This window comes from Peromyscus californicus, unplaced genomic scaffold, assembly GCF_007827085.1.
Source record: "Peromyscus californicus insignis strain IS unplaced genomic scaffold, ASM782708v3 Scaffold_10__1_contigs__length_136768540, whole genome shotgun sequence".
Lineage (NCBI taxonomy): Eukaryota > Metazoa > Chordata > Mammalia > Rodentia > Cricetidae > Peromyscus > Peromyscus californicus.
The window spans coordinates 119,817,125-119,831,904 of NW_026294391.1; the positions used below are offsets into that span (position 1 = coordinate 119,817,125).

At 35.7% G+C, this 14,780-nt stretch overlaps 1 protein-coding gene across 9 annotated transcripts in view; it reads right to left on the minus strand.

Annotated features, from left to right (window-relative positions):
- Atp11c (ATPase phospholipid transporting 11C) overlaps positions 1-14,780 on the minus strand; it is a 187,813-nt gene that overhangs the window by 8,357 nt on the left and 164,676 nt on the right. For 5 of the 9 annotated variants that reach the window (XM_052740008.1, XM_052740000.1, XM_052739975.1 and 2 more), the window contains 4 exons: positions 13,153-13,288; positions 11,229-11,294; positions 8,594-8,697; positions 5,324-5,477 (listed from right to left, as the gene is read on the minus strand). In XM_052740008.1, coding sequence (XP_052595968.1) covers positions 5,324-5,477; positions 8,594-8,697; positions 11,229-11,294; positions 13,153-13,288 — 460 coding nt within the window. Of the gene's footprint in view, positions 1-5,138; positions 5,205-5,323; positions 5,478-8,593; positions 8,698-11,228; positions 11,295-11,368; positions 11,744-13,152; positions 13,289-14,780 lie in introns of those variants that run through there. The other 4 variants (XM_052740017.1, XM_052740035.1, XM_052740026.1 and 1 more) reach the window with 2 other exon arrangements.

Sequence of the window (14,780 nt, forward strand, 5' to 3'; positions counted from 1 at the left end):
TAGAAAGCATGACATGAAAAAGAGTATTCAAAACAATAAAAAACAGCTAGCAACTGGCAGTGGTAGGTGAGAACAGGTGATGATGAGCTAAAACAGTGTAAAATGTACACATTCCTTTGCAGTCATCTATAGAGCTTTAAAATCAGCTCAAGTATAGTATGCCAAAGAGGCCAAGGATAAAGGCTCGTCCCAACAACCATGATTTTAGGAATTTCCTTACAATAGTATTAGAATGTAATTTTATTTTCAGTAATACATTTTTTCAGGAGTACTGCCTTCTGAATACATGATTGTATATGACACTGTAAGTATTGCAACATGACTCATCATTATTACCATTTATTATTAAAATGATGCTATATTTTCCAAAATGCATTCTCTGGGAACTTTACTCAGGTAGTTGACATTCTTTCTTTCCCTATGTTCTCCTCTTAAATGGCTTCATATCTATACATTGGAATATTCCCTTCATATTTTGTGTAGACATCTCACACTAGGCATTGGGATGTTACTGGGTCATTTCCTACTAATCAGACAACTCTTCTCATGTCTAGCAGGCAGTGAAGCCTCCTTTTAGATTGAGGCAGACTATATGAGAAAACATTATATAACGAACGTTGGAAAATCTTCTTGCTGGAAATGTAAAGTAAAATAGTATTTACTACTTGCCTAGAAGGTACAGGGGTATTTCAATGATTTACATGGAGGCTATTGTGTTTATATGAGATATAGCTTCCTGAAATACCTCAAATCTTAAACCTTAAAACTCATTTTCAGGTGTTATCTTGCTTCTTTACTGTTCAATGCTCAATGGTAGTTCCATCAAACATTGCCAACAGTATGGTTATGAAGCATTGTCATTTCATAAGCTAAAGAAAAGCTTTACTGTTTTTTCTTTTTTGAGACAGGGTTTCTCTGTGGCTTTGGCTGTTCTAGAACTCACTGTACAGACCAGGCTGGCCTCAAACTCACAGAGGTCAGCCTGCCTCTGCTCCCCAGTGCTGAGATTTAATGTGTGTGCCACCACCGCCTGATGTAAACTTTACTATCTTTAAAGATGGGCTTTAGTTCAAAAATTAACCTCTTTGATGAAAATTAAGCTGAGAGGTAAATTGTTGAACTATAACCCTTGAATTAAGTGACTTGAGTGAGCTTATTTTCATTGAACATAGGTAGGAATGCATGCCTAACATGACATAAATGCATAGTTCAGAGAACAACTTGGAGGAAGGAGTTGGTTCTCTTCTTCCACCATGTGGGTACCACGGAGCAAACTCAGGTTCTCGGGTTTGGCAACAAATGCCCTTACCCTCTAAGCCATCTCACCAGACCTTTGAGCTTATTTTCAAAGATATATTTTTAAAAATTAAAATTAGAAATTTATCACTTATAATCATTTATAGTTTACTTAGGCTTTTTCATTGATGTGCTTTTCCTTTTTTAAATTTTATTTATTGATGTATATGAGTTCTCTGTCTTTACGCACAGTGGAAGAGAAAATCAGATCCCATTATATGTAGTTCTGAGGCACCACATGGGTGCTGGATCTCTGAAAGGGCAGCCAAGTGCTCTTGGCTGAGCCATCTCTCCAGCCCTCCTTTTTTTTAAGAGACAGGGTTTCTCTGTGTAGCCTTGGCTGTCCTGGAACTTACTCTGTATACCAAGCTGGCCTTGAACTCATAGAGATCTGCCTGCCTCTGCCTCCTGAGTGCTGGAATTAAAGGTGTGCACCACCACTGCCTGGCAAATAATATGCTTTTCTTTCTAAGTTTTTCTTGAGACACATAAATATTCCAAAAGCTATTTTTATCTCCAGCCCATTGCAATTGCATTTATTCTTTGGTAATTTTATATATGAGTGTAAGATATTTAGATCACATTCATCTCCCCTTCCAATTCTTCCTACTCTGCATTCTTTATTTTTTTGAGATTTATTTTATGTTTAAGAGTATTTGCATGTTTGTCTGTAAATGGTAAGCATGGATGGCAGCTGTGTAGGTCAGAAGAAGGTATCAGATCACTTAGAACTGTAGTCACAGATGGCTGTGAGCTACTACGTCTATGTGGACCTACGTCCTCTGCAAGAACGTGCGTTCTTAACTGATGAGCCATTTTTCCATCCCCGTGAGCATTATTTATAATGCAAACATCATAACAGATCTTAGCAGTGCTGGGGGCTACCATTATTAGCCTTTTTACTGGAGATTTTAGGAGAAAATTACTCCAATCTTGTTATGCTATCAAAAGCCATACAATTGATTTCATTATTATGTTTTACATCTGCTTACTTACTGAAGGGTTCAAAATGAACGTATTTTATAATGTAACTAGAAGGAAAGCTCCAAAGAGCTGGGGGCCATGTTTGATTCATCCCTGAATTATCACCACCTACTCTAGTAGCTAATGAATGTATCAAGGATCCTCAGACAATATAAATTGAATTGACAGGAACCCCAAATAAAAATGCCTTTATAATTATTAAATATATATTAGCTTCTTTTTCAAACATCATAGAAGCATGTTCACTACCTACTGTTAAGTCTCCTTTTAAAAACAGCTTCTGAGACCCATTTGTGGATAGCACTGATAGGCTACCTGCTGCAGACAATTCTAGAGTATGTAGAGAATGTGCAGTATGCTTACTGAAGTTAGGGGCACCTTCTACTCCAGATAGGGATACACATTTCAATTTCACCCTATTACAGAATCTGCTAGGCTCTGAGCATGACCCAGTGTAAAGTAATCTGCTTCACTTTAAAGTAAGTCTACCCTCTTGTTTAACAAGGAATACTGAGCAAAATAGGAAATCACTCAAGATTTCACACAATTAGTCATTAAATATAAAGACTACTATATTTTATGGAAAATAAGGTATTCATTCTCCTTTATTTAAAAGTTGGTTTCTTCTTGTTTATCAATGGCCAAATGGAATCTGATATGACCTATGGTTGCCATGATTCTGTTGGCCTGTATGCATTCATATATAGTACCTTTGTGCATCTCTTCCTCCCTGCCCCCCCCCCCCCACACACACACACATAGTGTAGTTTAGTGCCCACAACTGTTCTGACACATTTGTAACTCTCAAAATCCTACAGAGTCTGAAAAACAATTTAGCATTTCAGACACTGGATATATAGAGAGATGTTCATCAGCAGGTGGTTCAACAAATGTTTACTGGTTCAAAAAGGGTAAGAGTAAAAATGAATGAATGAATGAATGAATGAATGAATGAATGAAAATGATTATGGAAATTTTCCTGCTTGTTCAAGCATATTTTCATGCCAAGCTACAGCACAGATATTAGAATTCCCTCCTGTCATAGATATAAACCATGACAAATTTCATGCTGACCCACTGGTAACATTCTATGTTTTCAGTTAAAATTTGGAATCTCCTGTCTACATGGAATAAAAATGCTGTCAGGTATGAATCTATAGCTTCCTAGCAACATCCCTCCACTTAATGGTCTATACAAACATCACTGGACATTTCAGCTGGTGTCTCATTTTTAGAAAGGGCCTAAGTAACACTGGGACGATACATTTGAAGATTTTGAATTCTGAGATTTTTTTACCCTTAAGAGCATGAAGCTTGAGTGTGAGCCATTTTGCAACATGAGCTCCATTATCACAAAGATAAACATTAGAAGCAGACTAAAACGTACTTTTCAGAAAAAAAGGAGAGTAATTCAAGAGAACCTCCTTTGTAAATTCTGTATTGAAAAAGAATCTCTTTCCTTCCCTTCCTCCCTCCCACAGGGTCTCATGGTATAGCCAAGGATGGCCTTGAACTGTGATCCTTTTGTCGGATATTACAGGCATGGGGCACTATATCCATTTTAGGTAATGCTGAGTATGGGATCCAGGTCTTTGCTCATACTAGGAAAGTACTCTACTAACTGATCTATATTTCCAGTCCCTGAACCATTTTTCTTCTTTTTCTTTTCTTTCCCTTTGTCTTACTTGAACATTTTTATTTGGCTGTATGAAAATTGCCACTTGAGCCAGTCTGGAAGAAAACTGTTCCATCAATACTACTTTTTATCCTAAAACTAAAAACCAGGCTGGATGGAGCTAGTCAAAGACCATTGAAAGGATTAAAAGTGTAAACAAATACACTAAAATTGTGATCAGTCTATCCCGTAAGCCACGTAAAAACAGGAAGCTCAGAGCAATTCTGGTCACCTAGCTATATACTGATTTCCCACATACCCCCAGTACTGAGGATTAAACCTAGGGTCTCATGAATATTTTCAAAGCTCTACCACTAAAGCTGTATTCCTAAGCCCCCTTTAAAATTTTGTTGAAAACTTTTCTACTTTAATAATTTCACATCTTCATGTCTACATGATGTCAGCCAACTGGGTTTCATAATTCAATATGCAGGAAGACCCCTATGATATACCAGTGTTGTAGCTCAATTGGTTGACAAATATTTGATTAAATACATCAGGTGGTCATGACTAGACTATTTCCCGAAAATACTGCCTTAGAGATGTTATAAGAGCTAGTTGATATCAATATGAAAGAAATAGGACTTTATTTTAAAAAAGTGAGCAAGTGTTGGCAGGAATATGATATATTTAATTAATCTGCTGGCAAAAATTTGCCAGAGATTTTTCAGGCAATTCTAACCCTTTCACTTTAAAAGCTTTTAAAGAAATGTTCAAAAGATATCAGGTAATGTGACAGAGGGAAATAACTTCTCTTCACAGAAATATAATTTAACAGTTAAAAATAAAAACACACTTATAAACTATCATGACTTATTACAAGTGTGTCCCGAAGAGTAAGGATGTTAAAACCACATCCAAGGAATTCTCTTTGGGTGAAATATACTGCTAGGAGATAGGGCTAGAAGCAACACAGAGATTAAGCAGCACTATAATCAAAGGAAGGGGACAGGTTTGAAAGAGGCAAATTAGGATTATCAACTGAAAAAAATCTGCAAACAATCCACAGGGAAATTTCTAAGATCAAGGCTGAAATGTTGGTGTGGAAATTCCTGATGTGAAAATTCTGAGATAAATACAAAATAAAGTCTTTTTTCCCTTTAAAAATTCCATATGGAGCATATGAGATACTCCATATGGATTGCTAAGGATCACACAGAACACTATTAAGGAATCTACTTACCACCTGCATTGGATAACGAAGTTTTTACTATACTTTTTATGCAGAAGAGGAAATTAAGTGATGAACCTGCAAGGAGGGGTTTAACATGCTGTAACTAATGCAATTCTCTAAGTAAGGTTTTCAGTTCATGGTATAGAGCGAAGCCTCTTCCAAATATTAGACTAAAACATAAACTTAGTTCTTACCCTGGCACTTCTTCTTCGTACATTCTTTACTACTATTAAGAGAATCTCAGGGAAAAGGCTGATAAATATTAGGAGAATTATGGCCAACCATGTGGAAACAGAAGACAGCATTTGAGCAAACACAAAATACATTCTCTGTTGTTTCAAAAAAGGCCTAGAATGGAAAGAAAACACAGAATAGAAAAACAAATCAGTTCCTGTCTTTTACATTTAAAAGGAATCTTCCTCACACACATTAATAAAAATTATTTTCTTTAGAATATACCAAAAGCAGTAAACAAATTTTATTTACCAAATGTTTAGAAAGAAAAGGGATGTGAATCAGGAGAATTGGAAACAATCATGCAACCAACTATAAAGCTGCCAAATGGTGACTATTTATGTGCATTGGAAAATGCCAGAGCTTAAAGACATTTAAGAGAAATGAAGTTCATTTCCATTCTAGTAAGCATTTTATTTCTTCAGCTGTCTTATTAAAAAGAGGAAGGATTTTTTGCTCTACATTCAGAAATCCAACTTTTTTAATGAATTACCCCAATTACCCCCTTAAAAGCTTCAGTAAAAATATAAAAAAAGAACTGTACAGTCTACAGTCACTCATAAATGAAAAGAATCTACTTTTCTTGTCTGCAAACATATATTGAATAATAATTTGTGCCCAGGAGATAGCAAGATGGCAGACTATTGTTAATAAGACAGTAAGCCTTAGAATCCAGAAATCCCGGAGAATCCTTAATCTGACATTGATTTTATTTCAAATCATCTACTGAATTGTGAAGTGGAGTTGAGAAACACATCCAATCTCCCTTATCCTCTAAACTGTATACCACAAAAACTCACTTTGTATTGTTCTAAACTGAGGTGAAGACAGTAGCTGCTTAAGGTCAGGATGCATATCAGACCATCATAAATAATTTAGAACTCAAGAACTCTAGGTTGATAACTACTTGGTTCTATTTATTAGATCATTGATCATGTATCACACTTCATGAACTAGTTTCTTCTCTGACTTCCACAGGTACGCACTTACATGCAGTAACCCACATTCACACACACACACACACACACATACCACATAATAAATTTTTAAAATCTTAAAAAGGAGGGTTGGGCGGTGGTGGCACATGCCTTTAATCCCAGCACTCGGGAGGCAGAGGCAGGCGGATCTTTGTGAGTTCGAGGACAGCCTAGTCTACAGAGCGAGATCCAGGACAGGCACCAAAACTACACAGAGAAACCCTGTCTCAAAAAGACCAAAAAAAAAAAAAGAAAAAAAAAAAAAAAGAGGGTTTCAATGTCTCTGTAAAACATGTCCAGAGCAATAAGCTGTAATTCAGCTAGAGTTTTATATAATTTCTAGTCACATTTTGTTGGTTGCTTTATAATTTTAAGCTCATGTGTAGCTTAACCTGAACAATTCTACTTAAGCACAGAACTTGAAGTAACAAAATAAAACAAAGATTTGGTCTTCCTTTATCTATGTGATATATGTGCACAGAAATTCAGGTACCCGCAGCCCTAGTGGGTACCTGAAGCTATGATTAGTGCCTTCCCTTAACAGTTTCCAATAATACCCATAATAAGATTAATTTATAGAACATGCACGAAAAGACAATAATGAAATAAATAAGCATAATAAAGACACCAGCATCATTACTCTTGTACTTTGCTGACCCAAAATAAGGGTCAGTTAAATACAAGCATTGTGATACCATGACAGCTGACCTGAAAGTGAGATAGATACTAAGCAATTTATGGGTAGGTAGTATATATGGCTTGAGTACATGGGACAAAGGGATGATTCATGTCTCTGACAGGACAGAGTTGGGTGATGTGCAATTTTATCACACTACTGAAAACTGCATTTAAAATTTATGAATTGCCTATTTCTAGGGGGTTTCATATGATTTATTAGTCTATGATTCACTGAGGACAATCCAAACCCTCAAGTGAAACCATAAATAAGAGAAGACTATTGTACTTCATTTTCAGTAGGTATCACTTAAAGAATGTAAGTAAGTGTGACAAAGACTTTTAAATGACTTAATGAGGAAAAGTCTGTATGAAGGGTGCAAAATCGTTCAGGTTCTAGAAACATTTTATTATTGTGGAAATTTGTCTAACTTTTGAATGTTCATTACAGAGTCACAGAACTATAGTATTCTGGGTAGACAACTACATACTGCATTTAGTTAACAAAGTTTGGTTTGGTTGTATAATACTAAAGAAAACAAGGTTTTTTTTCAGTTTTGTTTGCTGTTCTTAATCATTAACTACAGAGGTGCCATATGTGCTATAATTACACGTTTTATAAGTGATTCAGTGTGTGTGTGTGTATGTGGGTGTTTTATTTTGAGACAAGTTCTCACTATGTAGCCCTTACTGGTCTGGAACTCACTACACATGTCTCTACCTCCCCAATTCTGACATTAAAGGTGTGTTCTGCTACACCTGATCATATTATTAAAACATTTTATCTTAAATAGCTTTTCAAAGGGGAAACTTTTCCCCCCTTTGGGGTGTGTGTGTGAAGGGTGATACAGGTTCTCTTGTATCCCAGGATAGATACCAAACTCAATAACTCAGGATGACCTTGAACTTCTGGTGATCCTGCCTCTCCTACAAATACTGAAGGAAAATGCTATCATTTAAGAGATAATAGGGTCTAAATCAGTGGTTCTCAACCTTCCTAATGCTGTGACCCTTTAATATAGTTCCTCGTGTTGTGGTGGCCCCCAACCATAAAATTACTTTGTTGCTACTTCATAACTGTAATTTTGCTACTGTCATGAACTGTACTGTAAATATCTGATATGTGACCCCTCAAAGGGGTTGTGCCCCACAGATTGAGAACCACTGGTCTAAATGGACAAAAATGTATATTTTAGCCAATGTTATCTGGTTGAAATGTCATAGGATGAGCATTTCTATTGGAAATCACATTCACAGTCAGGCTACTAATTGTTTTATTTCACAGAGAGTTGATAATATATCTATAAATTTAAGTATTTGGGCAGAGGCTATACAAATATTGAATAAATATTTGAATTCAATCTCTGAATTGAATGAATGGACTAATAACATACTTATATTTGAAAATTTACCTAAAAGTAGCACCATTACAAGGTATAAGTAACCTCTAGTTCATTAATATTAAAGATTAGCCACCTTATATATCAGATATAGTCAAAACTTTAAAAGTATGTTTTACATATAAAGTATACATATATATTGCTATTTAATATTGCTCACATATGTATAGCTGCTTACCAAATAATTCCTCCCCAGAAGAATGAGAAAAAAACATAAAAGGCTAGAGAACCCCAAATCACAAAGTGATTTATCCATGTCCAGAATCGGGTATCCAAGGCGAGCTGAAATGACATGACACAATCATTTTTTTGACAGGCACAAAAATATTAGGTAATACATTATGATATCTGATGATTTATACAGATACAATAGTTATGGGAGAGCCGGGCGGTGGTGGCGCACGCCTTTAATCCCAGCACTCAGGAGGCAGAGCCAGGCGGATCTCTGTGAGTTCGAGGCCAGCCTGGGCTACCAAGTGAGTCCCAAGAAAGGCGCAAAGCTACACAAAGAAACCCTGTCTCGAAAAACAAACAAACAAACAAACAAACAAACAAACAAAAAAACAATAGTTATGGGAGGATTTAGCCTTAGCCATGGCTTTAGAAGGGGATGTAGCTGAAAGAGCAGTAGCTAGGCTTTTCAAAGTACTAAAGTAAGAATGCTGAGCGCTGCCCTGAGGTCTCTTAAATTCCACAGTACAGGCATGGAAGTGTAGTTAAGTCAAGCAATTTGTAGGTAGAGGGCTATAGATGTCTCAGTATTGAGTGACAGGTGACAAATGAAGCAACGGTAATAACTAGGAGGCCAAAGTCCCAAGTGGAGTTACTTGCCCAAGGACACACAGTTATGAAATAGCTAGCCTGAGATGACTTGTAGTATTTATTTAAAATCCTACAAAAAAAGCTGGCAAGATGGTTTGGTAGGTAAGGTGCTTACTTGGCAAGTCTGAAAACTTAAGTTAATCCCCATTACCAAACCTCTCTGACCTCCACAGGAACGCCGTGGAATAGAAATACACAAACACAAACACACACACACACACACACACACACACACACACACACACACACACACACACACAGTAAAGTTCTATGATATTACTGAATTAGCAGATGAATGCAGGTGAATAATGAAAATATTAGAACAAAAATATAAAGAAAACAGAAGTCCTATGACAATGATATTTCTGAATTCTGTTTCAATCTAAGACTCTATGAAATATTACTAGAAGGATCAGATGAATTTGATTATGCTTTCAAGTATGAAAGTCTCAATTCATGAGTCTTGAGGACAGCATTCATCAAGGTTTTATAGCATTATTGCATGGCTGCATATCAATGACAATGATTTTGCCAAAATTACATTTCTTCTTTTGCACGGATATATTTTTGTTTGTTTTTGAGACAGGGTCTTTCACTCAGTCTGGCCTGGAACTCACTATGTAGGCCAGAATGGCCTTGAACTCTTGGTGATCCTCTTGCCTCAGTCTCCCAAATACAGGAATTATAGATACAAACAATCATGCCTATCCCTGTCACATACCTTTATATACTTCCTTAACTAACATATAGGTAAATTTCAGTAATTAATAGAGCTTATAAAATTGTATTACCACCAAGCTCTTTCACATACATGTCTTCTATACAGACATTTATTTAAGCGTTTTAAGCACTAAAATTCGTTTAGAGCCAGCCAGCGATCCTTAAATAGATGACAATTTTTTTTAAAGATTCAAGTTTTTGGGTTTTTTTGTTTGTTTGTTTGTTTTTGGAGACAGGGTTTCTCCATGTAGTTTTGGTGCCTGTCCTGGATCTCGCTCTGTAGACCAGGCTGGCCTTGAACTCACAGAGATCCGCCTGGCTCTGCCTCTTAAGTGCTGAGATTAAAGGCGTGCTCCACTGCTGCCCAGCAGATTCAAGTTTTTTAAATTAAAAAATGATTTAAGGGCTGGAGAGATGGTTCAGTGGTTTAAGAGCACTGGCTGCTCTTTTAGAGGACCCAGGTTCAATTCCTATCTCCCACATGGCAGCTCGCAGGGGTCTTTTAACTCCAGTCTGAAGGAGATCATTGCCTTCTGGTATGAAGATACCAAAGAGAGAGTTGGATGCCCTGCAGCTGATATTACAGGCAGTTGTGAATCTTGCAGCATGGGTGCTAGGAACAGAACTCCAATCCTCTACAAAACTAAGCAAGTGCTCTGCTGAGCAATCTCTTCAGCCCTATGATACAAGTTTTCAACATGGAAATAGTATACATATATATTCACAAATTTTCAGCCTGTTTATATGTAATTTAGTATAATGCCTTAAAACAACAGTTAACTTTTCCTTTGCAAGTGGGTATCAATTGCAGATAGCTTCTTGGTTAGGGGTGGGAATATATATGCCCACTTCCCCTTCTGGATCCAACACAGTGTTTTTGAGTTTTCGTTTTGTTTGCCTGTTTGTTTTCTAAAGAGAGAGAGAAAGAAAAGGCATGGAGATAAGTGGGTAGGGAGGATCTGAGAGGAATTAGAGAAGGGGAAAAGCGTGATCAGAATATATTAAATGAAAAATTTTTCAAAAAAGTAAAAAAGAACAATCCAGTGATTAAGAAGGAATATGTTTCCAAAAAGTGTGGTGTCTGAATTTCTTAACACCAAAATAGCACAGAACATGTACTAGAAAAAATGATAAATAGTATACAAATGCTAAAACCCTTAGCATCAAATATTTTTTAGTAAGCATTCAGACAAAGGCTTGGCTAACATACAGTAACACAAAGATTAAAAGAAAAAGCTTATACAAAATATATTTGAATAAATAAATCTAACCTTCAGAGTTACAGTGAATACTAAGACTGTAAAAACAATGGTTCCAAATGTCCAGTTTCCATATATCTGAAAAACATTAAACAATTACATGTATCATAAATACATAAGTCTGCTGAAGAAAAAAAAGTCAGGTTTAATCCTGCATGTAACTGTCAAAGATCTTTTTATGAATTATTTGAGAAAATAGTTGGTTAATAAGATTAAGTCACAATACTATATTTTCACGGATAGATATACCACACCTGTGGTTGGCTGGGTTCATTACCATGCAGCATCAAACAGGGAGTTCATGGGTTTGATAAAGGAGGAGGGAAAAAATACTATTCCACTATAAGCACCATTCATCAAAATAAGACATCTGGATGACTCATGTCACAAGTGGACTCACATTTTTAAAAGTGAGTCCAATTATTACTACATCTGTTAGCATGTGCACACCAAAGGGAAGCAGTACCACTTATAAATCCAAACGATGGCAATGAATGGCACATATGCTTACCAAACGCTGTCAAGATCTGAATGCATAACATTGAAACAAAAAATGAGATGTAAAACGTTTTTAAAAAATAAAAACAAAATAAGGTTACTAGAAAAAAGGATTCAACCAATCATACATGGGTTTAGCTGCTGATAAAAATTCTTATTCTTATGTAATTTTAGCAAACACTTAAAAAGGATGGTGACATATACAATAAAATCTTCATGACCTCAAAATGCATAATGAATCAGAAACCGCCTGGGCCAATGATTCTTATATACTACCTGGAATGTTGGCTAAACCCATGAATGTCAGTCAACATAAAGCAAATTTGAAGCAATTACTAGCCAGTTATATACAATTTTTGTGTCAAAAACTAAAAAGTAAAAGTCCCAAAACTACTCATATGTGAAGGATCTGAGAAGTCATAAAATTGAACCTCTACTTACTAGAAGACAAAAGTTGACTTGGAAAGCTAATGAGACTTTCCCAAGGATGCCTAAGATTTAGCAGGACCTTCTGTGGCAAGTGCTAGGTATATACATTCTAAGGTCACTTAATATTTTTCTAATAGTTACATTATGATTAATAATTAGAAAGGATTCAGACTAAACTAACTTGTTAGTCCAAATTAGGAAGGCCTGACTATGGTATCTAATTTCAAAGTATCATTCAAATTCATTGAGCTTATACTTTTGTAAGAGATGTTAGTTGTGTAGGTTTCAGACATATGATATGCAGTAAATTATTTTTGAAACTTAGCTCTTGCCTCATATTTATGATAAGTAAGAATGACCATAAAAGAAGAGTACCAAACACAGCAAAGGAGAATACAGTGAAAGCAACATGCAAGGCACAAGTTTCAGTTTCCCAGTGTGTGGCTGAAGGAAGATGGACACTTGTCCCACATCAATATTTCTCTCCTAGAGTATGGGGAGGCCAAAATCATTCCAGTGTAGATGCTCACTGATATTGTCACTTTCTCAGGAGGCACTAGCAGAACCAGCATAGCATTTTTTAAAAGAACACTGCACTCCCACTTTGAAATGAAAGGAAAGATTTCCCTCTTTACATATTTGTCTAACACTACTAAGACAGTAGTTACCCTCTTCAACTCCAAACATGGAAGGCTACTAACTATGAATTAGAAATGCAGAGGGCCATGCTGTGCAGTAACACAGGAAAAATCTTTCTTCCTATTACAACACACAAGTATAAAAAAAAGTCCCAAGGACTCGATTCACTTTCTAAAAACTATAAACAAATGAAGATTCTAGAGGGTTTGCTTAAGCTCTCTTCCTAAATACAGACACAAAAGTGATTTTCTTACTCCAGTACTTCCTTTATGTTAAAGACCTAGTGTTAAGAAAAATAATTTGCAAAATGATTACTGTAAAAGTGTGTGACAAATGCAGTACCTATGGGAAAAATACATGTTCCTTTTACCTTTCCATTGTCTTCTAAGGATGTAGTCTGAAAAAGGAAATAAGTTCCAAAGAAGAATACTGTCCCTTCAAAGGCAGCCAGAAATGTCCAATATAAGAAGGGCCCCAACTGTAACATAGCATTGCCAGTAATTTTCCTATGAAGAAATGGAGAGAAAAATTAATGAATCTCTATAAGCTGCTGAGTTAAAGATACAAGGAAATACCAAAAATGGGCAGTAATCTGACCTTGTTATAATGAAGGGGTTGCCCATCATGATGGACAGAAAGATTTTTGTTTTAATTAAGAGATAGACTGACCAAAGTTAGATCTTCATGGAATCACTACCTGACCAAGACACTGAAGTAAACTGTAAAATATTGCTAAAATTTTGGCCAAGCAACAGGACAAAATAACATCAATAATAATTATATACCATTTAACAGTTATTTATAAAACGGTACAAACTGAGTTAAGATTGACCATCTGTTCATCTACATACCTTAACTTTATACATGTATATATAAATTAAATCAGTATACACACACAAACACACACACACACACACACACACACGTACTCACACATGTGCACACATGTACACACATAGGCAGAGAGAGAGTGTAAAAACTAGGTATCATTATTCTCATTTGCAAATAAATCTCAGAAAGGTATAACATACTGGGGAATCTTTCAAAGCTAGTAATGTATAAAAAGACAAATACCATATGTTCTCACTCATTTATGGAAGCTAAAGAGTTGACCACATAGAATTAGAGTTGCATAGAGGTTGCTAGAGACAAGGAAGGCAAGGAGGATAATGAGAATGTGAATGATAGTTTCCAAAATACTGTTAAAGAATGAGAGATAGTTGTAATGTGGTTTAGTACAGTAAGATAACCACAGTTTATCAGTTTAGACACTTCAAAATAAACCAAAGAGTTTGAAGGTCATCAGCACAGAGAAATGATGGATCTGAGAAGATGTAAATATTAACTGCTCTGATTTTTATCATTACACATTGTAAACATGTATTAAACTATAATACCATAATGCATAATCAAAAAATATTGTAAGTTAATAAATACTCATGCCTGACTTACATCCACATTCTGATTTTACTAGTATTATGTATAACCTGAACATCAGGGTATTTTTAATTATCAATTTTACTTATAATAGTAATTATACATTACTAGCTTTGAAAGATTCTCGGTTAATTAAGTGTGGAGTTTGGGAACCATTATGTTATAGCTTTCTGAGATTTATTATTTGAAAATGAGAGTAATGACACCTAGTTTTTGCACTCTCGTTTCTCCCTCTTCCTCAAGTGATTCTAATGTACAGAAATTCATTCAGTAAGAGACAGAGCTAATATACAGTGCTGCATTGAATTAACTTCAAACACATATTCTTTTAGCTGAGTCTTATGGCACACACCTTTAATCCTAGCAGAAGCAGGCAGATCTCTGAGGCCAGTGTGGTCTACATAGTGAGTTTTAGGATGGTTAGAGCTACATAGTGAGACTCTGTCTTAAACAAACAAACAAACAAACAAACAAACAAACAACAGTAACAAAAAAATCATATGTTCTAAACAATGCTACCAAGCTTTCTAGCTATATCTGTGTATATATTTCTTTCAATTT